At 43.3% G+C, this 10,571-nt stretch overlaps 1 protein-coding gene across 2 annotated transcripts in view; it reads left to right on the forward strand.

The window, feature by feature from the left end:
• Positions 1 to 7,065, forward strand: part of KCNH7 (potassium voltage-gated channel subfamily H member 7) — a 397,870-nt gene extending 390,805 nt beyond the window's left edge. For both annotated transcript variants that reach the window (XM_066575930.1, XM_066575931.1), the window contains 2 exons: positions 4,553 to 4,745; positions 6,558 to 7,065. In XM_066575930.1, coding sequence (XP_066432027.1) covers positions 4,553 to 4,745; positions 6,558 to 6,827 — 463 coding nt within the window. In that variant the 3' untranslated portion in view covers positions 6,828 to 7,065. The remainder of the gene's footprint in view (positions 1 to 4,552; positions 4,746 to 6,557) is intronic.
• The last annotated feature ends 3,506 nt before the right edge of the window (positions 7,066 to 10,571 follow it).

Genomic DNA, 10,571 nt, shown 5'->3' on the forward strand with positions numbered 1-10,571 from the left:
GATAACAAAAAGTAATTGGATACCTGACAAGAATAAAGAGTAGCACTTACTTCCATATGGTAATACCTAGTGGGGCTCCTTTGGCTCTAATAACATCAGATACTCTCTGTGGAATACTTTCTACTAATGTCTGATACACTTCAGCTAGTATTTCCCTCCATTCATCCTGTAAACATCTAGTGAATTCTGTCAAAAAAAGGATGCTGTTCACATTTCCTGACCCAACATTCCAGTTCCTCCCAGAGATGTTCAGTAGGTTCAGGTCAGGACTCTGTGCAGCCGGTCCAATCATGGCGCATTCATATCCTCAAACCAATGTAAAACAGCATTGGATTTGTGACGAGGTATGTTGTCTTGTTGGAAGTATGGCCGACCATTCCCAGAGTATTGCCACATTGTCAGCAGCACATTATTTTATAAGTTGTCCGGGTCATCTCCGTGTTCATGGTTCTTGCCACTACAACCAATGGACCGAGACCATGCCATGTAAAACATCCCCAGACCATAACGGAACCTCCGCTGTACTTAACACAGGGTGTACCTGGGTGTAGGTGTAGCCTGGCACCACACACTCAGGCAGAAGGTGTTTCCCAGGCTCCTCTACACCCAGGTACACCCATCTGATTGGAAGGTAGAGTAGTGTGATTCATGACTCAATAGAATGTTCTTCCACTGCTCAACTATCCAATGATGTTGCTCTTTGCCCCATTGTATACGGGCTGATCATAGACATACCATTAGGGGTTGCAATGGTGACCGGGCCCCTGTGGTGAGGGGGCCTGGAGCCATATACATATTCACAATCAGTGCATTACCGGTTGGTCGCACTGTCGGCAGCACCGCACCGATCACGCAGCCCACAGTGCGACCAGCCGGAGAGGAAGCATAGAAGAGGAATCAGGAGGAGTGAGGCAGCCGCACGACCTGGCACGGTGTGGAGCAAGATGATTATGTCACAATCGTACTGCTCCTGCCTCCTGCTGTACGGCGGCTTCGGCTGCCAGCCCTGCTGCACTTCCCACACGGAAAAGTGCTCCGGGCCCTGGGGTATGTATGTGTGTGTGTATGTATGTGTAATTATGTATATATGTGTGTATGTATGTATGTGGCCGATGCATTACACTTCGTGATGGATGGCTTGTGTGCAGCAAAATAACCCCTATATCCAGTAGCGTGCAGTTCCCATCACAAACTATGGATGACACCTTCAAGAGTCTACATCTTATGTTGCATGGTTTAGAACACAATCCATTTTATTAATAGAGATGTCCAAATGCTTCTGGTGGGACAGGATAGATAGATAGATAGATAGATAGATAGATAGATAGATAGATAGATAGATAGATAGATAGATAGATAGATAGATAGATAGATAGATAGATAGATAGATAGATAGATAGATAGATAGATAGATAGATAGATAGATAGATAGATAGATAGGAGATAGATATGAGATAGCTAGATAGATATGATAGATGAGATAGATGAGATAGATAGATAGATAGATAGATAGATAGATAGATAGATAGATAGATAGATAGATAGATAGATAGATAGATAGATAGATAGATAGTAGAGATGAGCGAACGCGTTCGTCCGAGCTTGCTATTCGTGCGAATATTAGGGTGTTCGGGATGTTCGTTATTCGTAACGAACACCATGCGGTGTTCTGGTAAATTAAACTTTCTTCCCTGAGACGTTAGCGCTTTTTTTTGGCCAATATAAAGACAGGGAAGGCATTACAACTTCCCCCTGCAACGTTTAAGCCCTATACCACCCCCCTGCTGTGAGTGGCTGGGGAGATAAGGTGTCACCCGAGTATTGAAATCTGCCCCTCCCGCTGCTCGCTATGGATGCATTCTATATGCGCTCAATGGGGCCAGCGGCAGCAGCGCTGACCCCATTGAGAACATATAGAAGACAAATCCTTCTTCTCTGGCACAGCTGTAACAGCTGTAGCAGAGAAGAACGATGTTTGCCCATTGAATTCAATGGAACCGGCAATACAGCCGACTCCACTGAATGCAATGGGCTGCCGGCGATCGCAGGATGAATGGTCGGAAAGGGGTTAAATATATAACCCCTTTCCTGCAATTCATCCAGAAATGTGTTACACTAAAAATATATACCGGCGTATAAGGCGACCGGGCGTATAAGACGACCCCCCCAACTGTCACCTTATACGCCGGTAATACAGTGGAGCAAAGAATAAAAAGCATTACTTACGTTTTTAGATGATCTGCGGCGCTCCTGCAGGCTGTCACTCCCTCCTGGTCCACGGCAGACAAGCTTTCTCCACGAAAGACTTTAAATCCCTGCCTCCAGAAGCACATGTGCCTTCAGCCAATCACAGCCAATGACAATGATGTCATTGAATGGCTGTGATTGGCTGTGTTTCTGGAGGCGGGGATTTCAAGCCTTGAAATCCCCGCCTCCAGAAACACAGCCAATCACAGCCATTCAATGACATCATTGTCATTGGCTGTGATTGGCTGAAGGCACATGTGCTTCTGGAGGCAGGGATTTAAAGTCTTTCGTGGAGAAAGCTTGTCTGCCGTGGACCAGGAGGGAGTGACAGCCTGCAGGAGCGCCGCAGATCATCTAAAAACGTAAGTAATGCTTTTTATTCTTTGCTCCACTGTATTACCGGCGTATAAGGTGACAGTTGGGGGGTCGTCTTATACGCCCGGTCGCCTTATACGCCGGTATATATTTTTAGTGTAACACATTTCTGGATGAATTGCAGGAAAGGGGGTTATATATTTAACCCCTTTCCGACCATTCATCCTGCGATCGCCGGCAGCCCATTGCATTCAGTGGAACATGCTGTATTGCCGCTCCATTGAATTCAATGGGCAAACATCGTTCTTCTCTGCTACAGCTGTTACAGCTGTGCCAGAGGAGGACGATCTTTATGCTGACAGTGGGGGGGGGGGGGGGGGCACTCTTGCCGCTATTGTGGCTTAATAGTGGGACCTGTGAACTTGAGATGCAGCCCACCATGTAGCCCCTCGCCTGCCCTATCCGTCACTGTGTCATTCCCATCACTTTCCTGAATTGCCCAGATTTTCACACATGAAAACCTTAGCGAGCATCGGCGAAATACAAAAATGTTCCGGTCGCCCATTGACTTCAATGGGGTTCGTTGTTCGAAACGAACCCTCGAGCATCACGGGAAGTTCGTTACGAATAACGAACACCCGAACATTTTGGTGTTCGCTCATCTCTAATAGATAGATATAGATTTGAGACAGGTGACTACATAAATATTACTCTGCAGCTTTGTTCAAGTACTATCAAACATGACTTGCAATAGAAGCAAATCATATTACTTTGTCTACACTGATTTCTCACGTCATATGAAATTTATACATTTGCTAAAGAGCCTGCAAACCTAATTTTCCCAATATTAATTTAAAACTTAATACACAGAGCCGAATGGTGATGCTTCTTGTTTCTGATCCAGGAGTTAGATAACGGCTAGAGGTGCAAAGTGCTATGCAAGTTCGCCCTCTGCTGGACGTTAGAGGAACAATCTGGAAAAGTTTTGTCATGCTCTGAAGTTTCTTGAAGAGCTATTTCCTCCTATAATAAAGTAAATGTACCTCCGGGTTCTCTGTTACCACTTTTTCCATGGTCTCATTCAACGCGATCTTGCAGGCTATTGCCGTGGTTATGCCACCTGAATAATATTATTAATATTTATGTTTTGAAGAAATAAAAAGAGCTTATGAAATAATTAGTGGTTTTTTTATGCATATGTATAGGTGAAACATTTCTGAAACTAATTTTTAAAAATGGTGACAGATAACCCATAGGTCCACAAGTAAAAAATCATTGATTTGTCCTCACATGTGAAGCTTGCTAATATTCTGGTTCTCTTTAGGGTGCAATTACGTGTCACTGTAGTTTTACCAGTCCATGATTTGATTTTCAGCCACACGGCTTGATCAGGTGATTTCATGCTTTCATATGTACAAGCTGAATGGTTTAAAGCCACATTGCAAATCTGCAGCAATTCGCTTTAAGACCTTACGTGGTTTTGTTGCATGCTTACTGGTTGTGTGGCACGTTGTACTTAGAAATGTACTTTTTAAAATTTTCTAACATATTTTCTTGGGTTTGGAGTTTTATCTTTCACTCATACAGCTCAAAATCTCCTGCAGATAATAGATGTAAAACTTTGGATTCCTATAGTTACCACTAGGGGGAGCTCTGCATACATGGATCGATATCGGCTGCTCTAGAACTCGGTGAAAACTGTCCACATCTCTTTGCAGTGACCTCCCTCTGGTGGTTTCAGGAATGCTCTGCCCCTATGCTAACCACTGATGTCCCCACTTTATTATTACCCATTAGGCTTACAGCCTGAAGGTGGCCCAGCATGCAGCTCTCTGATAACCCTATTTTAATGAGATATGGGCCAAGATAAAAAGTGAGAATAATAACTGCTGGAATAAGACAAACTTCTCCAGCATCTTCGCTGAGGATAATAAAAACTGTAGATGATTTTTACCATCTGCATTAATTTATCGTTAATTTCTAATTGCAGGTTAGAATCACAAATGACTGCTGATATCCAAGCTATTCTTCAACTCCTGCAGAGATCGTCGTCACTCGTCCCGCCAGCCTACAGCATGGTAACCGCCAATACAGAATATCAAAGGCCGGCGGTCAGGCAAGTGCAGAGTCAACATCCCCGAGCATCTATCAAAACCGACCGGAGCTTTTCCCCATCATCACAGGCAAGTGCATCGCCGAAACATGGTGCAAAGACGTGTAATCTGCGTCCAGACATGTAATAATCGTATTTAATTACATAACGACAACATATCCCGCAGCAAATGGGAGGATACACGTACAGACAGGAATCGGCTAGATGAGGGAATATGGTAGGCTTCCCTAAAGAAATGTTTTTAGGGCATGCTTAAGGCAAGCCTCCGGTCCTGGACAAACAAAGATGGGCGCACCAGCTTCTTTGACTACCTGAAGCACACCGTGCATTAGTATGCATCATTAGCCTTAGACACTACGTGCTGATCCGACTGGCCAGAAATGCTTGTGTGGGCAGTACTGGTCAGTCGTAGCTGGTACATTCACAATGCGTCTTTACGGTGGTAGCATCGCAGGAGAAAATCGCATCAAAGAAGAATAGCTGCGATCAAGTCTCCAAAAATATGCTGCAGCACTGCATCCTGTCGGTTGGCAGAAATCCTCGGAATGACTGCTAATGCTTAACTAAAGCCAGCTGTCTTCTTTCACAGGTAAACTCTCACCCCTCCCTTTTTCTTCAGCCAGCGTTTTTCGTCAAAAGATAGGGCAAGACCTATCGCCCATGTGACCAGAGGTGTCAAACGCATTTTCACCAACGATCTTGAGCTTGACATCTGTGGACTAGACCTCATTTTGGGGTTCATAACAAAGAGGGTGAATACATATGAACTCAAATTTTCAGTTTTTTCTTTTATAAGCAAGATACTTTGTTTCGTTCCACTGTAACAATTTGGACAGTTTTGTCAGGTCCATTACATACAATCTAAATTAAAGTCCATTTTAATTCCAGGTTGTAATGCAATAAAACACCAAGAGGGTGAATACTTTTGCAAGGCAGTGAATATAATACTTCAACATGGCAGTATACATTGTTACATATAGCAGTGTACCATGTTCCCCTCAAAATAAGACAGCGTCTTTATTCATTTTTGGCCCAACAGATGTGCTAGGGCTTATTTTCAGGGAATGTCTTATTTTCATGCAGGTCAGCCGATTCCTTTACCCAGCAGTCTCGGTCCAGGTCCTTCACGCTGCTGTCCAGAGCCCGGAGCGGTTCCCACAGTCTTCACCCACCAAACAGGATCACTTGCTGGTTACGGAATTCATAAATCCCGCCTACACAAAACAATGACTGTGATTGGTTCTTCAGATGCTGCATTGTTTGGCTAAGCAGCGCTTGAAGAACCAATCACACCTTCGTGGAGGTGGGATTTATGAATTGTCTGAGTTGAGGCTGTGATTGATTCTTCGAGCGTTGCTCAGCCAATCAATGCAGAGCTTAAAGTACCAATCACAGTCATCGCTTTGTGGAGGTGGGATTTATGAATCCTGTAACCAGCAAGTGATCCTGTGTGGGCAGCTGAGGACTGTGGGATCTGCGCCGGGGAGAGCAGTGGGGAGGACCTGTACTGAGCTTGCTGGGTAAGTGACTTGGTTGACCTGCGTGAAAAGCGTTGTAAAAATGCAGCAATTATGTTTTTTCAGCCCTTCTCACTCACCTAATGCATTCCTATTGACTTTTTAAAAAAAATAAAACTAGGGCTTATTTTGGGGATGAGCTTACATTTCAAGCCTCCCCAAAAATCTTGAAAAATTGTGCTAGGGCTTATTTTCGGGGTAGGTCTTATTTTTAGGGAATCATGCTACTAAAAATAGCAATAGAAGCCAAAATTAATCCAATCAATACTCACATGTCAAGGTGAGGGCCGCCAAGGAGTGTTCCTCGACACGCGTTCCAGTCAAAGAATGTCAGATTGTAATATACAATAATTCTTTTTCTACAGAGCCCTGAATTTGTAGACTTTGAAAAGCCCACACCAAAACCCAAAGAATCCGTCTCTAGTGCAATCCATCTCAACGCCGCATCTGAGGACAACCTGACGTCACTCCTGGATCCCGAGCACCAGTCCCCTCCGCTAGAGCTACAGCCGCGGCAATGTACATCATATCTCAACCCAATGAGACATACATCTCTACCAGATTCTTCCATGCACCACAAAGGGAATATGTCCCTGCACAGACACGAATCTGACCCTGGTCTTCCTGGAAAGTAATCCAAAAGCGTTCATTTTATAAGTACCTTCAAATAAATTGTAAGTGCTTTTAATGGCTGTTTTCCTCTTTGTATGTAAAATCCTCTTTACTTGACTCAGGGGCAAAAAAATGGATATCTAATATGCAAAAGTACTGTATATTTTGATACATTTGACGCTTATTAAAAGGTACGTTTGAGAAGTCATGATGTAATATCATGTATAGACTGTATGCTTCAAAACATAAAACTGCCAGCATCACAAGGCACCTTATATTTTTTTATTTTCGATTTTTTTAACACTCGCATGTTACAAAGTCGTTTTTTTATCGCATGAAGAATGACATTAAATTATTTCTCAAGAGACGTAATATTATCGTGTGAATACTTTTCAACTGGACAGAAATCAGAGACACCGTTTTTAATTCTTCCAGATTGTATGATGTTTAAAGCCTAAGTAACTGCACACACATTGTAACATTAGCATTCCATACTATGGCATAGCCTGAGTTATTACTCCGCTCGCTGTACTCTGCAGGTTGTGGTAGGTCAGGTTGCATAGCATCCACTTGTCTTCCTGTCGGAGTGATCACTGTTTCAGTATATACGCTGCATGTCATGAACTGATCGCAGGAAGCTGTATAGGAGACTGCTACTGAGTACTGCACAGACTTGTTCTAACTCCCATCTACTAAGGAAACAGGAGAACGCACCAAAAGAAATCAAGCACAAAGTTTATGTGCTCTGTTATGTGTTGAGTTGTGTTAAAAGTGACATAGGCTTTAAAGTGAAGTTGCACCCTTAAGTATCATTTATTAATCTTAAAAGGGTAAACTATTGATGGCTTATCAGCAGGATAGGTCATCAATAGTAGATTTGCAGGGGTCTTTTGTATGGTACCCCTGCCAATCAGCTCTTTGCTGGGTCTGTGTGCTCCTGCACAGAGCTGATTTCTGCAGGAAGCAGACAACTCCGTTCTCACTGCAGTGGCCAGGTTTGATATTGCAGGCCAAGCTTGCATTGAAGTAAATGGAAACTTAGCCTGCAATACCAAGCCTTGCCACTGCTGAGAGAACGGAGCTGTCTGCTTCCTGCAGAAATCAGCTCATTGTACGAACACACTGCCCCGGCAAACAGCTGATCGGCAGGGATCCCTGGCGGCAGACCCCCGCCAATCTATTATTAATGGATTATTCTACGGATAGGTCATAAGTAGTTTACAACTGGACAACCCCTTTATCGGTTCAGATAAACAAGGAGTAGACACCATGGATTTTACGCAGCAGAATTTCATGCAAAAAAATTTTGCAGTGTTTCAACAAATCCAGTTGACATGCTGCACGGAATCTGCAGCAACACTGACCTGCAGTGCGGATTTTAAATTCACATGTCAATTGTTTGGGTTTTACACTATGAAATTGACTCCTCTCCATGAGCAGGGTGAAGCCCACTGAAAATCTGCAGCAAAATTCACATGTAGAATTAGAGCTTTTTCACACAGCCGTATTGCATATTTCAGTGCGTGAATACGCAGCGCATTCACAGACTGAAATACGCTGATTCCATACCTGCACAGTACTTCGGAACTTTTTGCCCTTTCTGCATTGTCTTGTCACTTTCCCAGAGAGGTTAGGAAATATGACCTCCTGCATTTAGTCTAATTTACTCTGGAAACTTGTGTAAACTATAGAGCAAACCTACATCAGCTTATAGATTTGCATTTTGGCGCATAGACAACCAGAGATACACCAAATTAATTAAGGGGCGTGTACCTCTTTACAAATATGTTACATCTCTACCCTGCTTACCGTTAAAAACTGGAGTAAGATCACCAGTGTTCAGGAAATACCCCCGAAGAATGAAATAATAACATTTTAGATGCCTGTTGCCACCACTAGGGGGAGTTACGAGTCTACTGCATACTGCTTATATAAGGGCTTGGTAGCTCTGTATGGAAAATAATAAAACTACAACCAATACAAAAATGCATAAAACAAGTAACCAGCACAGAACGTTAGGACAAAAAAAAAACATGGTATTAAAAGGTGGACATTCCCTTTAAAGAGGTTACCACCAACTCCCCTTTAATTGGCTTCTGTATTAAAATAATAAAGTGAACTATACTTACCACTCCATGGCTACCGGGACTCAGTTCTGTATCACCCGCTGTGATCTTGTTGTGACAGATAATGTGACATGAAATCATGTGACTACTTTAGCCAATCAGAGGCTGCAGATTCACATTCCCAAACTACTGATATTATGGAGCTCAGGATGTGAGTGCCAATACCTGGAGAACAAGCGGTGCTGCTGCAGGCTCTCATTGACTGTAGTGGTCACCTTATTTCCTGTGACATCATTTGTCACAACAATCAATGGGACCACAGCGGGATTGCAGCGCTGGATCCCAACTGCCATGGAGGGGTGAGTATATCTCAGTTTATTATTTTAATGCAGGCAGCCCTATTGGAGCTAGTATGTCTGGTTACAGGACAATCCCTTTTAGATACATATGTAGTACCAACTGCTGCTATTGCAAGTAGAGGAGTATATCTCCATACATTTCCCACTAGTCAGTTGAATTGCATTAGCATGATGGGAGAAGTAGGCCCAGTGATAATGCTACAGGTTGTCTATGATTTGACTAGACCAAGCAAAGTCATGCTGGGTCAACTACGTGTTACAGAACTACCGCTGCCACCATAGGCTTCTGTTCTGAACCGCTACAGATCGTCTACCTCAGCCAAATATTCTAAACTCTCAGCCATTACCCCATAGTAGCATCAAAGTAACATTCGTGATTGAGAGCAGAAAGTGAATTGGTTTGGTAAACCCTCATAACATCATTTGCTCGTTTGTATGCAATAACGGTTGGTTAGTGCATAGCTGATATTCATATCCTCAGCATCAAGTGACTAGACTAGAAGCAGACTTCTGCTAAACTTATCTCTAGACAATATATGGTTAAAGGTTTTCTCCACTTTGGACAATCCCTATTTGTTAGAAGGGTCCCTTGAGCATAAGCTGATCACAAAGTATCCCTCCCCCACACCCCGTGCTCAGCTGTATTTATGCAGAAGCCTGACCTTAAGTGTTTAATTTTCCTGCAGCGCCACCACAGGGGAAATAAAGCATTGCACAGAACCCATTCATAGCAATGGTTTGTCTGTACAATGCAGGACAGGACAGGTCCTCCAGAGTGAGAGACACTCTTTGTTAACCGTTCTGACCAATAGAGAAGGTCCCATATGCTAGAATAGAAGGTATTTGTGAGACCCCTTAAAAATATCGTGCATGTTTATTAAAGTTTTTCCACCAGTTTCTGGCATTAAAAAGTTGCAAATTTTTGTGCAAACGTGTGCAATTTTCTCCTGCCTGTGCCGATCCTGCCACTTTTTTAAAAAGTGGGCAGGGCTTATTAGGAGGTGGTGCCCAGACCGCCAGATTTCTTAATACTTTACACGCCTAGGTACATGGAGCTGCTGGGGAAATTGGCATGCACCTCTTCATGTATTCAGCGCACCATGCGTCCAAGGAAATCGTACTAAGCCCGGCGCAGGAAATGCAGGCTTAGTAATTTTTTGGTCCATGTTTTCAAAGGCATGTCCATAAATCTTCAGTGTTTTTATATGTTTTTTTATACTTCTAGGTAAGAACTAGTGACTTTCTGATTGGAGCGACGGAGTGACTAACTTTTGGGTTCCTTACAACAATCAGGTCATAAGGCAGTATTCTCCTGCAGAGCTGTGTTAGCCTCTGCAGAGTG

Source organism: Eleutherodactylus coqui, chromosome 8 (genome assembly GCF_035609145.1).
Source record: "Eleutherodactylus coqui strain aEleCoq1 chromosome 8, aEleCoq1.hap1, whole genome shotgun sequence".
In the NCBI taxonomy this organism is placed as follows: Eukaryota; Metazoa; Chordata; class Amphibia; order Anura; family Eleutherodactylidae; genus Eleutherodactylus; species Eleutherodactylus coqui.